A 27,610-nucleotide genomic window follows, 5' to 3' on the forward strand; every position below is an offset into this window, starting at 1 on the left:
GCCTGGCCAACATGGTGAGACCCCATCTCTACTAAAAAAATACAAAAATTAGCCTGGCATGGTGGTGTGCACCTGTAATCCCAGCTACTCGGGAGGCTGAGGCAGGAGAATTGCTTGAACCCGGAAGATGGAGGTTGCAGTGAGTGGAGATCATGCCACTGCACTCCAGCCTGGGTGACAGAGCAAGACTGTCAAAAAAAAAAAAAAAAAAAAAAAAAAAAGATATCCTCTCATCCCAGTTGAAATGGTTTTTATCAAAAAGATAGGCAGTAATGGATGCTGGTGATGAAGTGGAGAAAGGGGAACCCTCATATACTGTTGATGAGAATGTAAATTAGTATAGCCACTACAGAAAACTGTCTGGAGGTTCCTCAAAAAACTAAAAGCAGAACCACGCAGTGATTCAGCAATTCTACTGGGTGTGTATCCAAAATAAAGGGAATCAATATAAAAAAGAGATATTTGCACTCTTATATTTATTGCAGTATTATTCACAGTAGCCAAAATGTGAAATCAACCTAAGTGTCCATCAGTGGATGAATGGATAAGGAAAATGTGGTGTATATATACGATGGAATGATATTTAGCCATAAAAAGAATGAAATCCCATCATTTGCAATAACATGTTAGGACCTAGAGGACATTATGTTAAGTCAGGTGTCCCCAACCCCTAGGCTGCAGACTGGTACTGGTTCGTGGCCTCTAGGAACAGGATTGCACAGCAGGAGGCTGTGGGCAGTGGACACGCGAGCATTACCATCTGAGTTCTGTCTCCTGTCAGATCAGCAGCAGTATTAGATTCTCATAGGAGCAGGAACCCTATTGTGAACTGTGTATGCAAGGGATCTAGGTTGTGCACTTCTTATAACAATCTAACTGATGCCTGATGATTTGAGGTAGAACAGTCTCATCCCGAAATAATCCCCCCACCCCTGGTCCATGAAAAAAATTGCGTTCATGAAACTGGTCCCTGGTGTCAAAAAGGTTGGGGACCGCTGTGTTAAGTGATGTAAATGAGGCACAGAAAGACACACACTGCAAGATCTCACTCATGTGGAATGTAAAAAAGTTGATCTCATACTAGTTGAGAGTAGACTGGTGGTTACCAGAGGCCAGGAAGGGTAGGGGATTGTAGGGGATGAAGAGAGGTTGATTAATGGGTACAAATACACAGTTAGAAGATACAAGATAGAAGATCTAGTGTTTGATAGGTCAGTAGGATGACTAGTTTACAGTAATCGATTGTATATTTTTACATAACTAGAAGAGAATAATTCTAATGTTTCTAGCATAAAGAAAAGACAAATGTTTAAGGTAATGGATATCCCAATTACATTGATTTGATCTTTACAAATTTTATGAAAGTATTAAAATCACAGGTACTCCCCCAAAATATGCAGATTATCAATTTTTTTAATTTAAGAAAATTAAAAATAAATAGGGCAAAAAATAGTCTACTGTGGTTAATATTGTATCATGTCACATAAAACACAGAAGCCTTGTAATATAGGTATCTTCAGCCTCCCATCCCTACCATTCTTTGTTACACACATATTAATTGTACATTCATTCACACACATTGAAAACCTCACCAGGAAGTATTACAATATCTGCTCTAAATAGTGATTAAATAACTGAAGAGGTAAAAACATGGCCTTCACCTGGGCACGGTGGCTCACGCCTGTAATCCCGACACTTTGGGAGGCTGAGGCAGGCAGATTGCCCGAGGTCAGGAATTCGAGACCAGCCTGGCCAAGATGGTGAAACCCTGTCTCTACTAAAAATACAAAAATTACCTGGGCATGGTGGTGCAAGCCTGTAGTCCCAGCTACTCGGGAGGCTGAGGCAGGAGAATTGCTAGAACCCAGGAGGCGGAGGTTGCAGTCAGCTGAGATTGCGCCACCGCACTCCAATCTAGGCGATAGAGTGAGACCCCGTCTCAAAAAAAAAAAAAAAAAAGTGGCCTTCATATTTATTGTAATATTTACCGTTTCTGATGCTGTTCCTTCATTCCTGAAGATCTAAGTTTCCCTTTGGTATCATTTTTTCTTCCATTTGAAGAACTTCCATGAGCATTTTTTATATAGCAGGTCTTCTGGCAAGAAATACTTGTTTTTTTTTGGTTTTTTTTTTTTTTTTTTTTGTCACCAAAAGTGCTTTTATTTTGCCTTTTTCTCTGAAGGTTACTTTTGCTTAGATACAGTATTCCAAGCTGATAGTTTTTTCTTTCAGCATTTTAAACATGTTTCATTGTTTCTTGCCCTCCACCTTTCCTGATGAGAAATCTGCAGTTGTTTAAATCATCATTCTCCTCCATGTAATGTGTTTCCTTTAGCTGCTTCTAAGATTTTTTTATCTTTGATATTTAGCAGTTTGATGGTATTATGTTTAAGTGTGCTTTTTAAAAAATTTATCTTGTTTTATATTCACTGAAATTCTTAAGTCTGTAAACTTAAGTATTTAGCCAAATTTGAATTTTCATCCATTGTATTTTTTATGCCCCAATTTTTTTCTTTTCTCTTTTTGGGACTTAAGCTATATTTATTTGACCTTTTGTTATTGTCACAGGTGTCTGAGGCTCTGGTCTCTTTTTTTTCTTTCTTAATTTTTCTTTTTGAGACGGGGGTTTCACTGTGTTGCCCAGCTGGTCTTGAACTCCTGGGCTGAAGTGATCCTCCTGCATTGGCCTCCCAAAGTGCTTGGATTACAGGTGTGAGCCACCAAACCTGGCCCCTCTGATCATTTTTTAAAAATACTTTTTATTCTTCAGATTGGTTAATATTTTCAAGTTTACTGACTCTTTATTCTGTCATGTTCATTCTGTTAATGAGTCTATACATTAATTTTTGATTTTCAATCTTTTATTTTTCTTTTGGAAATTTATATTTTTCTATTTATTTTGTAACTTTTCCTTTATCTCTAGGAGGATGATTATAATAGCTGTTTTAAATTCTTTCTGGTAATTCTAATATCTGAGGCCCCTTGGAGTGGTGTTTGTTGGTTGTCTTTTCCATTGAGAATGTGTTACATTTTTGTGGTTCTTTGTATGTTGAGTAGTTTGGGGTTGCATCCTGGACATTTTGAATGCGATGTCACATAACTGCTCTGTTATAATCTTTTGGAAAATGCTGATGTTTTTTATTTAGCAGGCAGCTAATTTAGGTTCAGGCCTCATGTTTTTGAACTACTTCCTCTTACTTCCTATGAATAGTATTTGCAATCTGTCTGTTTCTCAAAACTTTGTTCTGTTGGTTTGGGTCTATCCTGTGGATGCTTGCTTCTGAGAATTTGTGGGTATATGAAAAATCAGGGCATCTCTCCAGCTCTCTCCTCTCTGGGATACCCTCCTCATACTCACCTTCCTTGGTTCTTTTCTATCATTCTTTCAGCCAGAAAGATGGTAAAGTTTTTACTGGACTTTTAGCACCTTTGTTACACTGCTTGGCAACTGGGGCCTGCCTTCATGCATATCTGTGAGAAGGGGAAAATTTCCCCAAACCAAGAAACTTACCCCCATGGGTGTCGCTTCTTCAGGTTTGACTCCCCTCCATAATCTGTTTGCATTTGATTACTTGTCAGGATTTCAGTTGTTTCTGGCACTTCGTTCGGTTTATACAGTAATCGTTGAGAGATCTGGGCTCTTATGAGGCTTACACTACCATAATGGAACTGGAAATTTCTGTAGAGTCATTTAAATGTTAGTAAATTGAATGATGTCAGAACAAGTCATAGATCTTTGCCTTATGTGAAATTTAGTGGGTAGGGAGGAAGGTAGGGAGCTCAAAAGAGCCTTAACTGCAAGTGTACATTTTCTGATTTCCCACATAATGTATATGAAACTATAATCTGGTTTGGAGTCATTAACTTCAACTCTTTGGTTTGTATTTTTAAAGCATTTGAAGACACTTCGTCACCCTTGTTTGCTAAGATTTTTATCTTGTACTGTGGAAGCGGATGGCATTCATCTTGTCACTGAGCGAGTACAGCCCCTGGAAGTGGCTTTGGAAACATTGTCTTCTGCAGAGGTCTGTGCTGGGATCTATGACATATTGCTGGCTCTTATCTTCCTTCATGACAGAGTAAGTAACCTGTATAGTCTGCATCACAGACTTTGATGTAGATGGGGGTGGGGGGGTGATGTGTGTGGTAATACTTACAAATTATGGTGTGTATAGAAATTGTAAGTTAAGTGTTATTATTAGAAAACTTCCTGAGGAAAAATAGCATGTTGGAAGGCACAAGAGGTGCTATAGATAGAGGTTTTATAGAATGGACAACTAGTTCTGTGTCCCTGGACAGTTACTTACAGAATTTTATTTTAGTTCACTGTAGTCTGTCTCTAGTTTTGGATAATTCTTTGCCTAAAAATAGCTACAGCTGGCATGAGTTACTAAAACAAAGAAAAGGTGTAATGTCAGTGCCGCCATAGACTAAAGTTCCTATTTGTTTTCAGGAGTTGTGTCCCATTTTAGATTTTGAAGAAAGAAATGACCATTTCTTAGGAAGAGGCAGAATATATACATATCCTTTCCTTTCCCATTTGAGTAGTTGGGGCCAATTGAGAGACAGCCTCTTAACATTCTGTGGTGTAACCAGTGTGCTTGGCTCTCTGATGATATTTGCTATTACTAGAAGATGGTTCCTAGGTTTACTTCTGGTCTGTTTCTTGACAGTATTACTGTTTTCTTAATGGTATTTGCATTCTGAAGCATTAAGGTCTTTGGCAGTCCACCAAGATTAAAAAATACTAGTCACGGGTTAGAAACACTTGGACTTGACTCATCTTTATGTTTTTAAATTTTTTCGATTAATTGGAGACAGATTCTCCAAATAGCATGTTGGATTTATAGTCTCTTAAAAGTGTATTTATAAGGTCACATGAGAACTAGAATTATTAGTGGTTCAGTGGGGAGAAATATCTTCTTTGTTGACAAAAGTGCATACACATGGTTAAAAAGTTTGTACAGTATGTGGGTGAGGTGTCCCTCTCCCATCCTTGAATCCAGTGCCCTAATTCCTCCTTCAGAGGCAATGATGGTAACTCGTGTATTATTCCAGAGATGTTCTTTGTGCATATAAAACAAATATCTAGTGTGTATACTTCTTCTCTTTCATTTTTTTCTCAAATGGAGATATACTATACACACTATTCTAAACCTTCCTTTAAAAAATATTTATCTTTTGGAGTATTCTCTATAGAAATATTTACATATTTGATGTATTGGGTAGAATATTTAAAGTGCTCTTTTGGCCAGGCGCAGTGGCTTACACCTGTAACCCCAGCACTTTGGGAGGCCGAGGCAAGAGGATCGCTTGAGCCCAGGAGTTTGAGACCAGCCTGGGCAACATGGCAAGACCCTATCTCTACAAAAACATTTTAAAAAATGAGCCAGGCATGGTGGCACATGCCTGTAGTCCCCCTACTCAGGAGACTGAGGTGGGAGGATTGCTTGAGCCCAGGAGGTCAAGGCTGCAGTGAGCTGTGATCACACCACTGTACTCCAGCTTGGGCAACAGAGACCCTGTAATAAATACATACATTACATACATACATAATAACTTTAAACATACTTTTTTGTCTACTGAAATGATTTTTGGTTTGGGGAAAAAAACTTAAATACCTGAATCCTGTTCTTATTTTCTCCCTTTCTTTTACTTATTTGACTGTACTATTTTTACAGTTTTTAAAATGGGCTCTTTTGTTGTCTGTGGGATATTTCTTTTTTTTTTTTTTTTTTTTTTTTTTTTGAGACGAGGTCTCTCTCTGTCGCCCAGGCTGGAGTGCAGTGGTGCAATCTCAGCTCACTGCAAGCTCCACCTCCCAGGTTCACGCCATTGTCCTGTCTCAGCCTCCCAAGTAGCTGGGACTACAGGCGCCCGCCACCATGCCTGGCTAATATTTTGTATTTTTCATAGAGACGGGGTTTCACCGTGTTAGCCAGGATGGTCTCAATCTCTTGACCTCATGATCCGCCCACCTCAAACTCCCAAAGTGCTGGGATTACAGGCGTGAGCCACCGCGCCCGGCTGGTCTGTGGGATATTTCTGGTGGTCCTTATCATTCCATTTTCCTCTTCTTCAGGCAGAATTTTTTTAATGCCTACTAACAAGATTTCAGGTGAAGTGGATCTGGGTTCGTGATAGAATGTAGGTGAGAAAGAATCTAGAGAAGAAAATTAATAAAATAACCTATGTGAGCAAAGATATATTTTATCTTTAAAAAGGCATTGGAAGCAAATAATATAGGCTATACAGACTTGTAAATATATGTTTAAGAACATGTATATCCCCTAACTCCCATAGAAATGGGGAGATGACTGTGTGCACTGGCTTTAATGTGTTTATTAACCTGCCACATGAGGCAGGGGGAGATAACAGAAGCGCTTCCATTCCATTTTTCTTTTTATTTAACTTCATTCAGTTTGTTGTTTCTTAAAGTCATAGTTCCATTTATTATGCCACAAGTGGGAAGGCTTGTCATAATTTTTTTGGTGATTAGTATTTAGTTTTTTAAAATAAAGATTGTGAGAGATGGAGAAAAACATTTTTTGAAATAAATTTCTATTTCACATCCTGGAGTGGCACTCTTCCTTCTGTTCTTTTTTTTTTCCAGGGACACCTAACACACAATAATGTCTGTTTATCATCTGTGTTTGTGAGTGAAGATGGGCACTGGAAGCTAGGAGGAATGGAAACTGTTTGTAAAGTTTCTCAGGCCACACCAGAGGTAAGCCAGGGGACAGCCCCCCTTCCTTACTTGGTTTTTAATAGTGTCTTGGTATGTGGTTCTTGCCTAGGCACTTTCCTTCAGTGTTAGCTTGGTCTTAGATTTGTAGACTTGAATTTTTTATCAGTGCCCTCATTTATAGAATTATAGCATTTTGTTCCTCAGAGGCAGTGGGGGTCATGTATCCTTTCTCCTTATTTTATAAATGGGGAAACCCGAGACTGAGAGAGGTAAAATGTTTCATTCAGATATTTGAGTTAAATGTCCCTCTTCTTTGCCCCATAGTACCTTGTACTTACTTGGATCATACCACTTGATAGTGAAATTACCTTTATGTATCTGTCTTGTATTCCAGTGGTTGGGCTCTTAAAGGTGTGAGTCTCTTATCTTTACACCTCTACCTAGAATAGTGCCTGGCACATACTAGGTATTCAGAAAATGTTCTTTGAACAATTGTCCGAGTTGCCCAGTTTCATACATGGTATCGTAGTAGTTGGATTTAGGACCTGTGCACCTTAACTCCTAGTGGGCTGTGTTGTTGCTGATGTAGTATTCCTTATACTTTTGTCTGTGAGTTCTGCATGTTTCCCTCCTAGGTTGATGAACCTTTCTGTTTTGTTTTGTGTGTTCTTTTCACATTTTGCATGTTGCCGCTGCATTCACTCTTTCTTAAAGAAAAAATAAAAACCATTTCCACCTTAATATCCCTACGGAAATGGTGGCTCACTATTGACTTACTGTTTCAGCCTAATTTCCCCTATTCTTTTTTTTTTTTTTTTTTTTTGAGACGGAGTCTCGCTCTGTCGCCCAGGCTGGAGTGGAGTGGAGTGCAGTGGCGCAATCTCGGCTCACTGCAAGCTCCGCCTCCCGGGTTCACGCCATTCTTCTGCCTCAGCCTCTCCGAGTAGCTGGGACTACAGGCGCCCGCCACCACGCCTGGCTAATTTTTTGTATTTTTTTAGTAGAGACGGGGTTTCACCGTGGTCTTGATCTGACTTCGTGATCCGCCCGCCTCGGCCTCCCAAAGTGCTGGGATTACAAGCATGAGCCACCTCGTCCGGCCTCCCCTATTCTTTTTTGTGCTGCTTCCACACTTAACTTGGGCCACGTCTAACGTGCACCTTCGTGGGTTCTTGCTCAGTTCAAATGTTCTACCACAAAGACATCTCTCTGGTTATTCTGCCCATATTGATCTCTTTCTTTCCTGAATTTACCTTGTGTATACTTTGTATATAGCATGTAATCCTTTCTGTGCTATTTATTCCCAATTCTTTGCCATGGGATATAAGGCCCTTCACAGTCTTTCTGCAGCCTACCTTCAGCCTCATTTACCATTTAGGTTTTTTTTGGGGAGTGCTGGGAAACGGAATTTCCCTCTGTCACCCAGGCTGGAGTGCAGTGGTGCGATCTCGGCTTACTGCAACCTCTGCCTCCCTGGCTCAAGTGATCTTCCCACCTCAGCCTCCTGAGTAGCTGGGACCACAGGTGCACACCACCACGCCTGGTTAATTTTTTATATTTTTGGTAGAGATGGGGTTTTGCTATGTTGCCAAGGCTGGTCTCAAATTCCTGACCTCAGGTTATCTGCCCACCTTAGCCTCCCAAAGTGCTGGGATTACAGATATGAGCCACCGAGCCTGGCCTCACTCAAGAGTTCTTGAGCTATAGTCTGGTTACATCTTGTTCCATGCAGTTCAGCTGTGTTCCCACATATGCCTTCTTCCTTCACATTCTTCTTCTTTGTAGGCCATTCTGTTGCTGGAATGCATTTCTTCCCCTTGGCTTCTGGAAAATGTAAACTCATCTGAGAGATGGCTTTAGTTTCCTTTCTGTGACTCCTTCCCCTAGGCATTCCCCTGCCCAACAAAATTAGTCACCCCAGTGCTTCCAGGGCACTTAGCACGTTTATGGAGATTCTTAGTTTACATTCTAGGTTATGAGCACCTGGTTGGGGGCAGAAACTTTATTGCATTCATCTTGTATTCCTAGTGCCCTAAACGATGTTCGGGACATATAGGCTCTTCAAAAATAGTCTTCGAAACTAGCAAATTAACATGCTTATTCTGTGGATGTTGGTTTTGTCTCCATAACTAAGGTTCTCAACTTTCTAATCTCGTGTGGTAGCAAGACTTAAGATTCATTTGATTTAGTGAGATTAATGAGATTTGTTCTGTGCTAGAAAAGCCTTCTTATTGTTAATATCTAAGCAGGAAGAGAAAGAAGTGTTCTAATTTCCATATAAGGAAATCAGATGCACAGATGCCTCTGAACAGCAGAGTGTGTCTGTTAAACCAGATGAAGGGGAGAGGAAAAGGAACTACCATTTATTACTATGCCTTGTGCTGTGCCAGGTAATTTATTTGCATTTTTAAAATTAGAAGCATTTTAAATTCGTGCATCTAATGTGCGGCATTGATTTGAAGGTTTAACTGCTGCTGTTTGAATTGCTCATTGCGTATGTAACTTGATGTAAGAGATTAGTTCACCAAACATATCTGAATCATTTTCTTTATTTCTCTGTCTAGTTTCTGAGGAGTATTCAGTCAATAAGAGACCCAGCATCTATCCCTCCTGAAGAGATGGTAAGATGATATACTTCACATATAATGAAGGTGCCTTTGTGTAACTATGAAATTTTAAAAAACTTTCCTCTGCTTATTCCTTTCTTTACTGAGTTATAGATGCCTCATAATTCCTCTGGCCTTAAAGCTTTCTAAGATTAATCTTAACACCACAGCCAGGGAGCCAACTTAAATTTTTTTGTCATATAAACACCTATGATATTGTTTAGAGGTAGAGATACCTCAGTGTGAACAGACAATTATACCCATTTCATGATAAGTAGTTGTATTAGTCTGTTTTCATGCCGCTGATAAAGACATATCTGAGACTGGGCAATTTACAAAAGAAAGAGGTTTTTTGGACTAACAGTTCCATGTGGCTGGGGAGGCCTCACAATCACAGCGGAAGGTGAAAGGCACTTCTCACATGGCAGCAGACAAGAGAAGAGAGCTTGTGCAGGGAAATTCCCTTTTATAAAACCATCAGTTCTTGTGAGACTTACTATTACCAGAACAGTGCAGGAGAGATCTACCTCCATAATTCAGTCACCTCCCACCGAATTCCCATGACACATGGGAATTGTGGGAGTTATAATCCAGGATGAGAGTCACAACCAAACCACATCATTCCTCCCCTGGCCTCTCCCCAGTCTCATGTCCTCACATTTCAAAACCAATAATGTCTTCTCAACAGTCCCCCAAAGTCTTCACTCATTTCAGCATTAACTCAAAAGTCCATAGTCCAATGTCTCATCTGAGACAAGGCAAGTCCCTTCCACCTATGAGCCTGTAAAATCATAAGCAAGTTAGTTACTTCCTAGATAGAATGGGGGTACAGGCATTGGGTAAATACAGCCATTCCAAATGGGAGAAATTAGCTAAACAAAGGGGCTACAGGCAAGTCTGAAATCCAGTGAGGCAGTCAAATTTTAAAGCTCCAAAATGATCTCCTTTGACTCCATGTCTTGCATCCGGGTCATGCTGATGCAAGAGGTGGGTTCCCATGGTCTTGGGCAGCTTCTACCCCTGTGGCTCTGCAGGGTACAGATTCCCTCCTGGCTGCTTTCACAGGCTGGTCTTGAATGTCTGCAGCTTTTCCAGGCACACGCTGCAAGCTGTCAGTGGATCTACCATTCTGGGGTCTGGAGGATGCTGGCCCCCTTCTCACAGCTCCATTAGGCAGTGCCCCAGTAGGAACTCTGTGTGGGGGCACCGACCTCACATTTCCTTTTCACACTGCCCTAGTAGAGGTTCTTCATAAGGGCCCTGCCCCTGCAGCAAATTCTGCCTGGGCATCCAGGCATTTCCATACATCTTCTGAAATCTAGGTGGAGGTTCCCAAACCCCAGTTCTTGACTTCTGTGCACTTGCAGGCTCAACACCATGTGGAAGCTGCCAAGGCTTGGGGCTTGCACCCTCTGAAGCCACATGCCAAGTTCTGCATTGGCCCGTTTCTGCCACGGCTAGAGCGGCTGAGATGCAGGGCACCAAGTCCCTAGGCTTCACACAGCATGGGGACCCTGGGCCTGGCCCATGAAACCACTTTTTCCTCCTAGGCCTGCAGGCCTGTGATGGGAGGGGCTGCCGTGAAGATCTCTGACATGCCCTGGAGACATTTTCCCCACTGTCTTCGGGATTAACATTTGGCCCCTCATTACTTATGCAAACTTCTGCAGCTGGCTTGAATTTCACCGGAGATTTTCTTTTCTATTGCATTGTCAGGCTGCAAACTTCCCAAGCTTTTATGCTGTGTTTTCCTTTTAAAACTGAATGCCTTTAACAGCACCCAAGTCACCTCTTGAATGCTCTGCTGCTTAGAAATTTCTTCCACCAGATACCCTAAATCATCTCTTAAATTCAAAGTTCCACAGTTCTTTAGGGCAGGGGCAAAGTGCCACCAGTCTCTGCTAAAACATACCAAGAGTCACCTTTGCCCCAGTTCCCAACAAGTTCCTCATCTCCATCTGAGACCACCTCAGCCTGGACCTTATTGTTCATATCACTAGCAGCATTTTTGTCAAAGCCATTCAACAAGTCTCTAGGAAATTCCAAACTTTCCCACATTTTCCTGTTGTCTTCTGAACCCTCCAAACTGTTCCAGCCTTTGCCAGTTACCCAGTTCCAAAGTCTCTTCCACATTTTTGGGTATCTTTTCAGCAATGCCCCACTCTACTGGTACCAATTTACTGTATTAGTCTGTTTTCACACTGCTGATGAAGACATACCCAAGACTGGGCAATTTACAAAAGAAAGAGGTTTATTGGACTTACATTTCCACGTGGCTGGGGAGGCCTTAAAATCATGGCAGAATGTGAAAGGCATGTCTCACCTGGTGGCAGACAAGAGAAGAGAGCTTATGCAGGGAAACTCCCCTTTTTAAAGCCATCAGATCTTGTGAGGCCCATTCACTCTCATGAGAACAGGGCAGGAAAGACCTGCCCCATAATTCAATTACCTCCCACTGGTTCTTCCCAGGACACGTGGGAATTATGGGAGTTATAATTCAAGATGAGATTTGGGTGGGAAAACAGTGAAACCATTATCAGTAGTTGCACTTTGCTGGAATCCATAATAATTGTGGAAGCAAGAACCCTAGTCCTTTCTTGTATGTCACCCAAACCATTCATCTATCTATAGCTGCCCATTACTTAGGATTTCAAGATGCACCGAAGAATGATTATTAGGAGTGCTGGTAAAGAAAGATTCTATTTACCAATAAATTCAAAAGCAGATGCTCCTTCTATAAATTTGTTCTTATAGTGACTATAAACAATCCCCAAAGATATATTTAGTGTGCTTTGCAGGAAATATGAACTCAACTATAAACTTAAGTATAGACCTAAGACTTGAAATAAATCAGATTTATCCAAATCAGTATTATGTGTATATACTAGTGTTTTTAAAATTGGTGATTTGTGGGTTTTAAGTCAATTTAGGGGGTCCTGACTAGCATTTTACAAAAAAAAAAGAATAAAAGAACATGTCTTTGGGCATCTTAGATAGTAAGGCTAAGCATTGTTTTATGAAACTTTTGTTTCCATTATGTGTGTATTTATGTACGTGTATGTATAGTAGATCATGATATAAGATACATTCTTTACCATAGGTTGCTGTGAAAATATTTGTAAAAGCCACCGACGTGTGCCGTACTCTGACCTTTTTAAAAATTTTTGCTCATTTTAATGTATTAAAATCTTCAACAAATTCTGTTCACTAGTAGTGTTAAGAACTTATACATTCATGTGTGGTGGTCTGAAGATAGATTTGAGTATAATAAATACAAACATGGGAGAAGGTGCTTCAGAGAAAATTAGAAATGGCTTATACGGCAGATCCTCTAGTTAATTGTCTTTACTGCTTTTAGTCTCCAGAATTCACAACTCTCCCAGAGTGTCATGGACATGCCCGGGATGCCTTTTCATTTGGAACATTGGTGGAAAGTTTGCTCACAATCTTAAATGAACAGGGTGAGTTGGAGTTATACTACTGCATCTATAGAATAAGTAGGAAAATCAACCATGGCCTGTTCTGTGTGGAATTCAAAGGAATACAGTCTTTGAGCATAGTAAGGAATCTTTTGCTTACCAGGTAACTTTTTTAGGGCAGATATTAAGAACAGTAAGGAAAGAAGCTTTGAGTTTCATTAGTTTGCATGGTGAAAAGAATTTTAAGTAGGAAGCACTTTGAACTATGGCTGTCAGTATCATGTGTGATTATCTTATTAATTGGTAATAGTACTTAAGCAGTCTAAATGTAGACTCTATTCCTTATTGAACCAGCCAATAAGTACATAACTATCATTAATGATTTATATGTAATAATCTGAATAATAGGGTAAAATTCATAATTTTTTGTTAAATTGGGCTTAACATTTCTTTATTCTTTCAAAGCTCATTTGATTTATTTTCCTATTACTTTAATTTACTCTTCACTTTTTTCTTTCATTGCCTCTTAAAGCTCAGGCTACTAAAGACATTGTTTTCTCCTCTCTTCTGTGTTCTGTAACTGCATGCTTGGCAGCCTGCTTCACTCTCCTGTGCCCACTTTAGGACTTTAATTTTCCACTCATTGAGTTTACTGGGGCATGTGTCACAGTATAGGCCCCTTATTGGCCTACATCTCACATGGCTCGAGCTTTGTGCCAGTTCTAATGCAGTTTGTTCTGCCAGGCTTTTGCAGTGTTCTGATTCAGCTGTCAGCTCTAAATTGTCACATCCTAAATACTTGAGAATTAAACCCTAAGGCCCAAAGGCATCCATTGTGTATAATGAACTATGTATTTAGAATGGTAGCAATTATTTACTATCCTTGGAAGAATTGTAAATATAATCATTCATATAACTGTTCTGTGGATGAGGAACCCCTGTTGAGAAAGACCCTCAAACCTATCACTGTTAGTCCTTCTTCTTTGGGCCTGAGCTGGGTTAAATGGATAATCAGGAAATGAGAGGGTATAGAAGGGAATGGCACCTGGGGTGGGGTTTGATGGTTGTGGCAGGACAACTTTCTACACCTGCCAATGAGTTTTGCCTAAGGCAAGCAGGAAGCTGTTTAGCAACAGCCAGGGCTTTGTTTGTTTGGGCTTTTACAGGTTGGTTTTTGCTCTCGGCAGTCTCCAGCTATAGAGGTCCTGAAAAGAGGGAGAAGGCATTGGAAACTAACTGTAGCTCTGGATTTCAGTTTCAGCGGATGTTCTCTCCAGCTTTCAACAGACCTTGCACTCAGCTTTGCTGAATCCAATTCCAAAATGTCGGCCAGCGCTCTGCACCTTACTATCTCATGACTTCTTCAGGTGAGGGCATCTGGTGTGGTGACGCCAGCTGCTTCCGGAACACTGCTGCCTGCTCTCATGCCTTGGATAAGTGGCAGTGGGGGGATTTTGGAGGACCAAATGATGCAGTTTCTGTTGTTAATTATTAGGAGAGATTGAATCATGTCCACAGGAGAAAATAGAGGAAGAAATTGGGTTGTCTGTCAGTTTCCTATTATAGATAGGGAGTTTTAGAAATCCTTGATTGTCTTGAAGGCTTGGATTTAGAAATTGTAGCCAGATTTATTAGGGCTTCTAATACTGAAGAAGCTAGGTGTGTCCACTGGTTTACAGTTGTAAGTTAATTGAAAAAGTTACTAAACCTAGCCTTTCTTTTCTGCTGCCATTATATTATGAGTTTATTATTATTCAGTTTTTCTCATGGGGATAGGGAATGAGTTGATATTCTTTGTCTAGTAATATGTGATGGAAGAGCAAATAAGTTGGTTTAGAGGGAAGGGCACAATATAATTTAATACCTTATTAGATTCACAGATATTTTTGAACCCTTCTTCAAAATTAGTTTTAATTATGTGTCCTTCATTTTTTTATTTCCATGACTGCAGAACTTCTGCACAGGTTAGTTCCAAATTCATGACTTTTATTAGCAAAGCCAACCTTATGTTAGTTTTAAAACTAAAAACCCTATGTGTTTGCATTTAGAGTTTGGGAAAAACCAGAGCAAAGGGAAGGCTAGTATTATTCCCAAGTGGGGAAAATTACCTCTAGGATAGAACTAGGGGCAGGTGGGGCAGGGTAATCTTATTAAATAAGTAGCATTTATGGTTACTGGGCTTATATTGTCATATTTCAAAGAAATTATTCAAAACTTTCCCATTATGATCGTCTTTTTTGAGCATGTTTTTAAAAATTTGTATTTTTAATTGACAGATTTTATATTTATCATTATGAGAGTCTTTCCAAAGTATTTCTATGCCCTTCTGGATGATTCTTAGAAATATTTTATTTCCCTTGATAGAAAGTCTCTACAAAGAACAATCCCTTATGGTAAATAGATTCTCTCATCACTATGTGTAAAATGAGTTATTTATTAAGAGTTGTATTGTAAATTGAGAGGGGAGAAGAAAACTGAAAACATACAAACTGCACCTGCCAAAATCCCACTGTTAATATGGGGAGAAACCCCAGTCAAGAGACAACAGTAGGAGCCAGGGTCAGCATCCCTTACAGAGGCAGCTGAACCAATTTGATTAGATTTAAGTTTAGACATCTTTGCTGCTGAACCAGGGGGAAGCCTAAGGTAGGTATAAACATAAGATGTGAAGACCCAAGTGGTATCTTTGCTTACTGGGCCTCCGAATAGGCTGTCTAGCTTGCATGCCGGAGCATCTGGAGTCAACAGTCTCATATACAGTAGGGTGTGAGCTGAGCAGTTCACAGCCTTTGGAATTCTCTAGCAGCCCTGTAGGAAACCGACCGCTCCTCTCACACTAATCCCTGCCTGGCTGAAAGAATGACCAAGTAACTTACAGCAGGAGAAATGAGAAGATTGCTGTATGGAAATTCCACTTTCCACAATCTCTTTAATAGTTTTTATTTCATCAAAGGAGACTTGAGAGTCAGCAATATTTTGTAATGGTAATGTCATTTCTCCCAGGATATTTCATTTCACATCCTATTACAACCAACAATTTGGAGGATTTTTCTGACTAAACCATAAAGCATGTTAGCATATGTGTGTTTAAACTTGTATCCTCTTCATAGATCTCTTTGATATTAAAATATTAGATTTCATAGAGGCTTGTTCCATAGTATTTGTCTCATAAGCTACTTAGTTGTAATAGAATCTTTAAATGGCAAAGGAGAATGTTTCTTGGTTGAAAATTATATTGATGTAGTCTGTGATTATGGCCTCAATATTTAACATTCTCTAATCTGTTCTGCTGAATTCCTTCTCTTTTTGGCATTTAGAAATGATTTTCTGGAAGTTGTGAATTTCTTGAAAAGTTTAACATTGAAGAGTGAAGAGGAAAAAACGGAATTCTTTAAGTAAGTTCAGAAAATTAAGAATTTAAATTGAATAACTTGGATTAAGTCCATATAATCACTTTAGGTATTCTAGAGAAGATGAGTCAGATATTTGGTTTATTTCACATTTATTGAACATTTCCTATGTGTCAGGCTTTCTGCTAGGCCCTGGGGTAGATATTTCTGGTGGAAGAAATAGATACCCAGACTGATAATCCTTAAACAGAGAGGTGGGTACAGTAGAGCTTTTGGAAGGAGTTCTGAGAACACACAGGGCAGGAGGAGGTCGTTAGAGAAAAGGTATTCTAGGCAGAGGGGCAACATGAACAAATGCACAAAGACAAGACCTAGTGTGACTTGTGCAGGAACCGCAAACAGTTGAGTCCTGCTGGGGGACAAATTCCAAGACAAGGACAGGTAGGAGGTATACCTCGCATGTGGCAGTGAGGAGTACTGACATTATTTGTAAATAGGGTACTTCAGGCATTGAAGCCATCAAAGAGATGGAAGCAGGTTGTGAAACAGGTTAATGTCCCTTTAGGTGGATCACTTTGTTCTCTATTGAGTGGGAAGGCTTAACTCATTTAAGATTTGGATTGGTTAGTGACTATGGTAGTCCAGGCAGTAAATATGAAGCCACACATAAGGGCATTAATGTCTCCAGTGAAGAAGACACTAAGATAAACATTTAAAAAGATAAAGCTGAGAAGCCTTAGTGATTATCACCAAATGAAATAGAGAATATTGGAGGAGAGGACCTAATATGCAGGGAAAATTATGACTTCAGTGTTGGATATGTTGGTTTGAAGTATCTATTGGACTTTAGATAGAGATGTACATGAACAGTTGACCAGACAGGTCTGAAGCTTGAGAGAAGTCTTAAGCTGATGAGCTAGAGGGAAATATTAGGGTGTTATCAGCCTGTAGTTGGTGATATTTTCACAGAGAAAGTGGGTAGCATGAAAAGGACAGTGAGCCCAAATTGTAATCCTGGGGCACCCAACCGTATAAGGGGGCTGGTGGGAAGGAGTGTCTGATGAATGAGAAGCAGGGGTTAGAGAAGACTCAGAGAGCTAGGAAGGCTATGATATTCCCAAAGGGGTAGGGAATTTCACGAAGGTAGGAGGAACGAACAGGTACCTGTTCATTTAGCAGTTAGGAAGACATTGGTAACTTTATCTTAGCAAGAGCTGTTCCAGCAGTGAGAATGCATTGGGCTGAGAAGTGAACAGAAGGTGAGAAAGACACTGGAGAAAAACTTGGGGAGAAAATATTATTACTGAAGAAGCAAATGGAGTCAAGGAAGGATTTTGTAAGGGTGGAAGAGACCTGAGCTTATTAATAGACGAGGGAAAAGAGCTGGCAGGAGAATGGAGGGAGCAGTTGAAGCTGCAATCAAGTTGGGGAGACGGTTGGTGCATTGTCCTGGAAGAGAGGGGAATGCTGGGGCAGTGGCTGGATGGGGGTGGCCTTAAGTAAGAGGAGGCCCTCGGATCCTTGATAACTAGAAGGGAGGTGGGAATGAGTATCAATGTAAACCTGTTTGCTGACAGCGGTGTAGGGGTTTGAAGGTGATAATTCATGTGACCTGTTTCCTAATAAAGTAGGAGGCAAGGATATCTGCTAAGGGTGATTGTATAATGGAGTCATATTACCATTAATACCTAATATCTGTATTTCTTAACAAAGTGCCTTTATATATGTTGTTTTAATTTATGGGGATAGTGACAAAGGCCTATATTTTGTTAGTTATGGAAACTTTCTACATTGTTTAAATTTGAGAAAGTGTCTTTTATTATCTACAGACCCTGTCTTATTAGGGTAAAAAGGAGGGCACTTTGGCTATTAGTAAGGGGATAATTTGGTGGAAACATTTCCTGGTGTGAATTGGAGGTGTGCTGACTAGCTGGCTTTGCCTCACACTTTCTGTATTTTTTTTTTTTTGAGACAGAATCTCACTCTGTCACCCAGGCTGGAGTGCAGTGGCATGATCTCAGCTCACTGCAACCTCTGCCTCCCAGCTTCAAGCGATTGAACCTCAGCCTCCCATGCCTCAGCCCCGAGTAGCTGGGATTACAGGCGTCTGCCACCACGCCCGGCTAATTTTTGTACTTTTAGTAGAGATGGGGTTTCACCATGTTGGCCAAGCTGGTCTCAAACTTCTGACCTCAAGTGATCTGCCCGTCCCGGCCACCCAAAGTGCTGGGATTACAGGTGTGAGCCACTGCACCCAGCCACACATTTTTCTTAAGTACTTGCGGACCAATCTGTTCACCTTCTCTATCTCCATTTCAAGTGCATCACTTTGATAGAGGTGAGAGAGAGGATGTGTGTAGGCTAAACCATACAAGTAAGCTGATACAGTGTCATGACCAGTTTCCTGGGCTTTCCCTTTTTGTCCTCAGATTTCTGCTGGACAGAGTCAGCTGCTTGTCAGAGGAATTGATAGCTTCAAGGTTGGTGCCTCTTCTGCTTAATCAGTTGGTGTTTGCAGAGCCAGTGGCTGTTAAGAGTTTTCTTCCTCATCTGCTTGGCCCCAAAAAAGGTGAATGCTTTTTCAAAGTCTTATTGCTAGTTAAGGAGTTTGGTGATTATTAGTCCATATTTGAGCAGGATGAGATTACTGTGTGGTGTAGTTAATGTTTGGTTCTAAAAACGGAGAACAATTGTTGGCCCCTGATGTGATAACTTTAATTCAAACCTGGGTACCAGAGTTCACAGGATAAATGAAGCATCTTCCCAGAGAGTCCAATTTACTATAGTAAGTGTTACATCTGACTAGAATCTGAAATATACATTTGAAGTTCTAAGGTAAGGCATGCATCTTCAAAGAACTTTTACATTTATCATAAATCATTTAGGCCTGTGCCTCCTACCTTACCAAGAGTAACCCATTTATTTTCTATTTTCAGTGAAAAGCACTGAGATCATTTTACTTCTTGGGGCTTCAGGTTTTTTTTCCGAATGTGAAATGAGGTTATTGCTTTGGAATTTTACAATTTTATAGCACTATAGATGGTAACACAACAGATTAGAGAATATAGTATTAATATGACACTAAAATTTTAAGTTAAGTAGAATCCTGCTTTCAGAATTTATTTTCGTAAAGGGATCTCAGTCCAACAAAGCATTGTTACAGTTTAGAATTTCCTTATATCTCTACGTTGAGATCATTCTCTTTAGCCATGAATTTTTCTTTATAGCTCTTACATCCTGTTCCTCAGTAGGTCTTACATAGGGGTGTGCCTCTGAATCACCTATGTTGCTTTTTAAAAATTTGTCTCTTTGCTTGATCCACTGGTTCTAGAACAGAGAGCCAGGACATAGGTATACATATTTTTTAAAAGTTCCCAAATAATTCTCAATACATACCTGCCTGATAACCACTACCATAAATACTGGAAAAAGAGGACTATCCTGCATCAAAGTCCCACTGTAGCATTTAACACCTGGTTTTGCAAATAAAACTACAACAATATCAGTATGTCACAAATCTAGTGTATGAAATTCCTCACTGATTAAACATAAATTTATAAAAAGTTACTCAGAATTCTATTAAAATACAAGCTTTGTTGTACACTAAGTATGATCTCTAGTATTTCAAAAACTCTACAAGATAAGTGTACTTAACATAATTAAGCGTTAAGTAATTTTCGGTCAAGAAAAGAACTTTCCTTTGGTTTGGAGCATTAGAATTTAGAAGAGTACTGGCCGGGCATGGTGGCTCACGCCTGTAATCCCAGCACTTTGGGACGCCGAGGCAGGCGGATCACTAGGTCAGGAGTTTGAGACCAGCTTGGCCAACATGGTGAAACGCCATCTCTACTAAAAATACAAAAATTAGCCGGGCATGGTGGCGGGTGCCTGTAATCCCAGCTATTCGGGAGGCTGAGGCAGGAGAATTGCTTGAACCTGGGAGGAGGAGGTTGCAGTGATCCGAGATCGTGCCACTGCACTCCAGCCTGGGTGACAGAGTGAGACTCCATCTCAAAAAAAAAAAATTTAGAAGAGTACTTAGAGTATGTGTAGTTTTGGGCTCAATGTATGAATTATGCTTAATACTCTTCACTGAAATGAAAATTTGTTTTTTCATCTGTAACCTTTGATTTTTCGGGTAGATCACGCACAGGGAGAAACTCCTTGCTTGCTCTCACCAGCCCTGTTCCAGTCACGGGTGATCCCCGTGCTTCTCCAGTTGTTTGAAGTTCATGAAGAGCATGTGCGGATGGTGCTGCTGTCTCACATTGAGGCCTACGTGGAGCACTTCACTCAGGAGCAGCTGAAGAAAGTCATCTTGCCACAGGTCAGAGGCCAAGTTTGCAGTGGGGTAGTCACAGAACCTGAGGGAAGAGTGCTGAAAGAAAGAAGGAGTTTTGAAGGTATTCAGATAATAGCTTAGAAAGCCTTGGGGCAGCAGTCTGTGGAATACAAAGTGCTGAAATTAAAATTGCATTTCCATTCCATTCACACAGGCAAATTGATTAAACTGACATATTTGGTCTTAACCTGGGAGAATCTATAGTTGTTTGCTAATTTTGGGAGGGTAAATGAATAACAATAATGTAAGGAGCACTTTGTGAACATAAAATATAATTATCCATAATTATTATAAAGTAATTAAATTAGAACACAGAGGAACATGAGATGATTCGTATCAGTGGCTTTCAGCCTGTTGTCATCAGCCACTAGCCTTATTATGATTTGCCCACCAAAGGGTTTCGTTAGTGAAACTAATGAAAGGTTTATATTAGTTGCTTAGCCTGCCATAACAAATTATCACAAATTATAATGGCTTAAAGCAATACAAATTTATTCTTAGTTCTGGAGGCCAGAAGTCTAAAACCAGGGAGTCACCAGGACCCTGCTTCCTCTGAAGGCTGTAGGATGTGAAAGGGACTCCTCTTTACAAGCTTCTCGTAGTTCCCAGCAATCCTTGGTATTTCTTGGCTTGTGGCTATATCATTCCAGTCTCTGCTTCTGTTGTCATGTGGCCTTCTTACCTCCTTGTCTGTCTTTACATGGCTTCTTAGAAAGACACCAGTCATTGAATTTATGGCCTACCCTAACCCAGTATGACCTCATCTAAAGGTCACATTCTGCATGGACATGAATTTTGGAGGGACACTATTCAACCTAGTATGAGGTTTTAAAAAAATTGTTTTAAAAGACTACAATCACATGGTGTCTTTCAAGTAATTTTCCTATGAGATAGATTAACATTCTCTCTGCTTTCAAGGAGCTCATAAGTGGGACATGTTTCAGTCATCTGTTGCCATGTAACTACCCCAAAACTTAGTGCCTTAAAACAATAATCATTTTATTAATTCTCATGATTCTTTGGATTGACTGGACTCAGCTGAAAGTTCTGTTTCACATACCAGCTGAGTCTTCAGTCATCTGGGGCCCGACAAGGGTTGACACATCCAAAATGGCTCCTTGGTATCTTGGAAGGGGTGGCTGAGAGGCTGGGCCTTTCTCTCTATGAATTTTCAGGAAGCTTGGGGGGCTTGTATCCCCCCATGTGACATTTCCACATGATTTCTCTAGCAAAGTAGGTGGACTTCTTAAATGGCTGGCCAGGGCTAAAGAAAATAAAAGGGCAAAAGAAGCCTTTAAAGCGTAGGTTGTGAACTGACAGTCATTTTTGCCTCATTCTCTCGGTTAGAGTTGGAAAAGCCAGCCCAGGCTCATTGTGGGATGGGTTTACTCAAGGGCATGGATACTGGAGGTGTGATTCACTGGGGGCTGACTTTAAAGTCTCTATGTTGTAGTAACTACAACATAGCACTTTGTATTTACATCTGCAGCAGTAATTGTTACCCTGTATGTAATTGTGTCTGGAAATTTAGAAGAGGAATGAAGCACTTTAACTCTGAAATGGAGGTGTCATCATAGGTCTCAGAATTGGATTGAGGTCAAAGAGTAAATGTTGAGCATGTGGAAGACAATGAAAGCTCTTACTACTTAGGAAACTGCTTCCCCTAAAGAAGAGTGGGCCAATTTGTGTGCGCTAGAAAGTTAACTTTGGTAGCAGCGTGGAAGAGAGACCACAGAAAAGGAGATAAGCGAGGAAGCTGTTAGGAATAGTTTAGCTAAGAGATGACAAAGGCTGGGGAAAGTGTGACAGTGGATATAGGACAGGGACACAGAAGGGGTAGTACTCAGTTTCTCATTAGATGGAAGAGGTGTTGAGGATGACCGATTTTTGGCTTGTGGATTGCTGTTTTATTATTATCATATTCAGTGAGTAGAACTCTAATCGTATGTAAAAGAAACATGTTTTAGTTTACATGTACAGAAAGTACCTGATCTGTTAGCATTGGTCCTAATAATTATCTTTTGAGTCCTGTTTGAAACCTTTAATCTTACTATATAAATGAGGAAACTAGGCCAGAAAAATAAAAAGACCACTTGGTCAAGTCACATTGAGAATTATTAGCAGAGCTAAGACCAAAACCAAAGATTCCTTCCTGATACCTATCATGCCCTGCTGCTTCCAGTAGGCAGGCTAGTTACCCTGGCCTTGTGTCTGGCTGGTGCAGATGCTTTGAAGGTCATTTCCTTCCTTATATGCACAGCAGTACTTGCCTGATATCTGCATGTGACTGTCTTCTAAGGTGTTTTTGGTTGCAAGTAACTGAAACTCATTTTAAACCAGCCAAAGCAAAAAAAATTTAATGAAAGAATGTTAAGACTACCTTAGATGGAAATCAAGTGCATCTGGGGCTTACAGCCATGTTTTTCATTCCTTTCTTCTCTCTGCATTTGTTTGACTTTTGACTCTGTGAAGACCAGCTTTCCTTGTTTTGGTGTGCACATGGCCAAAATGGTTGTCCCATAACTAACAAGTTTTCTGTCCTCATAAAAAAAAATTATGTAGAGATGGGGTCTCACTGTGTTGCCCAAGCTAGAGTGCAGTGGCTCTTCACAGGCATGAACCCACTACCGATCAGCCCAGGAACTTTGACCTGCTCCATTTCCAACCTGGGCTGGTTCACCCCTCTTTAGGCAACCTGCTGGTCCCCAGCTCCTGGGAGGTTACTATATTGATGCTGAATTTAGTGCAGACACCGAATCAGCATAGCACACTACAGCCCAGAACTCCTGGGCTCAAGTGACCCACCTGCCTCAGCCTTCTGAGTAGCTCGGGCTACAGGCACGTGTCACTGCCTGGCATACTGTCCTCATTTTGAGTAAACCTATATAAACTGAAAATATAAATTCTTGTTTATATTACTGGACAAAAGATCATGATGGGCTTAGTTTGGGACAGGTGGTCCTACCCTTGAAAAGAGGAGCATGGGCAGGAATGTAACTGTTCAAGTGCCCTAGATGAGTTCTGAGTGCGCTCTGCAAAACACTGCCAGTACGTGAACTTTTTATTACAGTTCTGTGATGTGAGTACAGATATGAAGACTTAACATTTAAAACCTTTTGTAGCAATTTGACAGAGTAATTTTATATTCCCAACATATGTCTTTTTAATTTTGTTTTGATTGTATTTTTTAAAAATGGTAAGTCTGTGATGGATTGGCAGGGGAAGATACTGGTCTTTTACCACAGGTAGTTTGAGAGCCACTGACCTGGAACACATATCTAAGATAATGTAGTTTAAGCACAGTCTGTTTGCAGCCCAATTGCTCATTTACAGGGGAAGAAAGAGATAGGTATTGTGGTTGTCAACCCTTATTACCTCATTTGCTCCTAGGTTTTGCTGGGCCTGCGTGATACTAGCGATTCCATTGTGGCAATTACTCTGCATAGTCTAGCAGTGCTGGTCTCTCTACTTGGACCAGAGGTGGTTGTGGGAGGAGAACGAACCAAGATCTTCAAACGCACTGCCCCAAGTTTTACTAAAAATATTGACCTTTCTCTAGAAGGTAAGAATTATTAAAAGGTCTAGCTTTTTGTGTGTGTTATTTTTTTAGATTTTTACTATTATGTAAGTAATGTAGGAGGGTCATATTCAGTCAAATGATATAAAGAAGTATAAATAAAAAGTTAATTTCCCTTTCTGAATTTCTGGGGGGGATTTTCAGTGGGAATCCTTTCATACTTTTTTTTAAGCTTGCAAAAAGACACACAGATGTATGTTTACACATGCATAGAGAGTCATGTACCACATAAGGACGTTTTGGTCAACGAAGGACCTCCTAAATGACTGTCTATACCATGATGGTCTCATGACATTATAATGGAGCTGAAAAATTGCTATTGGCAGTTGATGTTGTAGCTGTAATGGAATGCACTACTCATGTGTTTGTGGTGATGCTGGTGTAAACAAACCTAGTGTGCTGCCAGTCATATAAAAGTATAGTGCATACAATTATGGGCAGTACATAATACTTGGTAATGATAACAAATGACTATCTAACTGGTTTATATATTTACTATACTTTTAATCATTAGTGTATTCCTTCTGCTTATTAAAAAAAAAACAAAAAAAAACTTTAACTGTGAAACAGCCTCCAGGGGTCCTTCAGGAAGTATTCCAGAAGAAGGCATTGTTATCAGAGGACATGACAGCTCCCTGCAGACCTTCCAGCGGAATAAGCTGTGGAGGTCAAAGACAGTGAAATTGATGATCTTGACCCTGTGTAGGCAAGGCCTAGGCTAATGTGTGTGATTGTGTCTTAGATTTTAACAAAAAAGTTTCAAAGTAAAAATAAGTAAATAATTTTAAAAACAAAAAGCTTACAGAATAAGGATATAAAGAAAATGTTTTGGTACAGTTGTACAATATGTTTTAAGCAGTGTTATTACAAAAAAGTCAAACAGTTAAAAACATTAAGTTTATAAAGTTATAGTAAACATTATTGAGGAAAATTTTTTAATAAATTTAGCGTAGCCTAAGTGTAGTGTTTATAAAGTGTATGGTAGTGTACAGTAATATCCTAGGCCTTCATATTCATTCATTGGTAACTCAGAGCAACTTCTAGTCCTACAAATGCCATTCACAGTAAATACCCTATACAGGTATACCATGTATCATTATATTTTTACTGTACCTTTTCTATGTTTGGACACTCAAATAATTACCACTGTTATAATTATCTACAGTATTCAGTACAGTAACATGCTGTATCAGTTTATAGCCTAGGTGTTGGTAGGCTATACCATCTATGATGTTTATACAAGGACAAAATCGTCTAAGATGCATTTCTCAGAACACATCCCCATTGTTAAGTGACACAAGACTGTGTAGGATTTTTGTTTAAATGGTAAGAAAGTGCCATGCACAAATCTATAATTTGTTTTCAAGTAACAACATTATCAGGGACCTGTCTCCCAATACATAGAAATCTAACTTACTCTTTGAAAGCTACCTAATATTTCATTGAATATAATTCATTCAGTGATTTCTTTATTCATGGATACTGCATCCATTTCTGGATTTTTAATCACTACAAACAGTTCTGCAATGAATATCTTTATACGTGTTATCTTTCCAGTTGGTCCCCCATATTTGCAGGTTTGCATCTGCAGATTTAACCAACTGTGGATCAAAAATACTCAGAAAAGAAACCAAAAAATAAAGGTATTATAAGTAACCAAGAAATGATTTAAAGTATTATGGGATGATATGCGTAGATTATATTTGAATACTACATCATTTTCTTTAAGAGACTTGAGCGTCTGCAGACACTGAATGTCAGAAGTAAACTTGCTGGGCCAAAGGATATATTTTAAATTTAGTAGATACTGTCAGCTTACAAAAAGGTTACATCAATTCTTATTAACACTAGATGTTTAAGTTTCTTGTGACTTTCGTTGGCCTATGGGGTAAAAAGCTGTTGACTTTTAGATACTGCAGGAAGTCCTTATTTCTGGTATGTTCCCAGTGGATGTTACCTGGGAGGTAGCAGTAATTTCTGGTCTTACAAGAATTTTTTATCAACAGTGTCACTGCTCCTTTGTATAGCCTTCAAGAAGACAATGACCTTGTTATGTAATTCTGGATCTCTAACCTAGTTCTCATTGATAGTTGGTAACACGGAGACACTTAGTAGAAAAGAGTTATCAGATAGGCTTTTCTCTAATTTTGATGCTACAAGAATTTTTAAAGCAACATTGGCTCCCTGAAGTTTTGAAGAGCGTTCACCTCTTCCTTGGTGCTAATGAAACCAGTGTCATGGCTGCAAAGAGCTTGAAAAGGGTGATGTAGAGGCTGTGGTCTCATTTTCAGCTATGAAAGGGAAATAGGAAATTAAGTCTGCCTGAAAGAGGTGGAGAACATGGTTCAGAAAAGACATCGGATAAGGCATTAGATAGGACTTCAAGGAGGATAGTGGCACAAGTAAGAGTGGAGGGCTTGTAGAGGCCTGGCCTTAGAGTGCTGGGGTGAGGAGAGGGGAGATGTGTTGCTGAAGAGAGCTGGGGACCTAATCGTTAAGAGTTTACCCCAGGCCATTCCCCACATCCTCACTTTTTGGCCAAAAATTTATTGAATCATTTTGACTAATGCCCATTTTTTTAAGTGTAAACTTTCTGGTAAACTGTTAAGGACATTTCTTGAAACTAATTTTTTCCCCAGTTGGGGGTTAAATGTCCACAGCTTAAATTTATTATTTTAACTACTTTTAAGTGTATAGTTTTGTGGTATTCACTACATTCCTATTCTTGTGCTTATACTCTTCAACTGTTATTCTTAAAAGGAAAGTAAGTAGAATCAGTTGGTTTTAAATCTCCACCAACATGTTTTGAAGGGCTGTAACTTTTTAACTAGGTGTCCCAAATGTAATGCTTGGATCCTTTCTATTCATCACCACCACATGGAGTGGACATAGCCTGTTCTTAAACACCTCTAGGGACAGGCAGTCCATTCCATAATGGGTGTATGTCTTCAAATGTTTGAAGATGTTCTCTCCTCCATTTTATCCTTTATCTGTGTAAAAATATACCCATTTCACTTAACTATGCCCACCAACCATGTGATAGATAAGAAGCAATTTACTGTCCCTTTCATGTTTTGGAGTTTTTATTTACCTTCAGATTCTCCTATGCGTGTCGTCTGCAGCCATCACAGTCAGATCTTGCCAATCTTGGAGAACCCCTTCTCTAGCATATTCCCTAAATGTTTCTTTTCTGGCAGCATGCCCATCAACAGCAAGAAGCACATACAGCAAGATTACTACAATACTCTTTTACAGACAGGTAGAAATACTAAATTTATATAGCTTTTCCATTGCTTGGATGAATGTTCTCCTGAGACTAATAAGCTTATGGGTGTTTTGGGAGTTTTGAGACTGATTTATTTGTAATTATGTAGTCAGCTTTGGTCTCATCTTGTTTCTCCAGACTACTGGATATATACTTACCTCTTCTTTATAATTGAGAAGAGCAGGTTGACATTACTTGAATTCTTTTTTGCACTGATACTTTACTTTGAGACTTTTGATGCCTTAGTGCAGCATCTTCCAAATTGTACCAAGAATGATAGTTTTGAAAGATGTTAATGGGCGTGTTGTGAAAAAGAGTTCTGTGGTTAAATAAGTTTGGGGAAATGAGAGCAAAGTCATTAAC

General features: G+C 39.7%; 1 protein-coding gene across 3 annotated transcripts in view; it reads left to right on the plus strand.

Annotated features, from left to right (window-relative positions):
- Positions 1-27,610, plus strand: part of SCYL3 (SCY1 like pseudokinase 3) — a 45,108-nt gene that overhangs the window by 13,047 nt on the left and 4,451 nt on the right. For 2 of the 3 annotated variants that reach the window (XM_003258848.4, XM_030824000.1), the window contains exons 3-11: positions 3,894-4,079; positions 6,614-6,727; positions 9,253-9,309; positions 12,653-12,755; positions 13,969-14,080; positions 16,031-16,108; positions 18,493-18,632; positions 20,206-20,390; positions 23,796-23,967. In XM_003258848.4, coding sequence (XP_003258896.2) covers positions 3,894-4,079; positions 6,614-6,727; positions 9,253-9,309; positions 12,653-12,755; positions 13,969-14,080; positions 16,031-16,108; positions 18,493-18,632; positions 20,206-20,390; positions 23,796-23,967 — 1,147 coding nt within the window. Of the gene's footprint in view, positions 1-3,893; positions 4,080-6,613; positions 6,728-9,252; positions 9,310-12,652; positions 12,756-13,968; positions 14,081-16,030; positions 16,109-18,492; positions 18,633-20,205; positions 20,391-23,795; positions 23,968-27,079; positions 27,242-27,610 lie in introns of all 3 variants that reach the window. The other variant, XM_003258849.4, reaches the window with a different exon arrangement.

This window comes from Nomascus leucogenys, chromosome 12, assembly GCF_006542625.1.
Source record: "Nomascus leucogenys isolate Asia chromosome 12, Asia_NLE_v1, whole genome shotgun sequence".
Lineage (NCBI taxonomy): Eukaryota > Metazoa > Chordata > Mammalia > Primates > Hylobatidae > Nomascus > Nomascus leucogenys.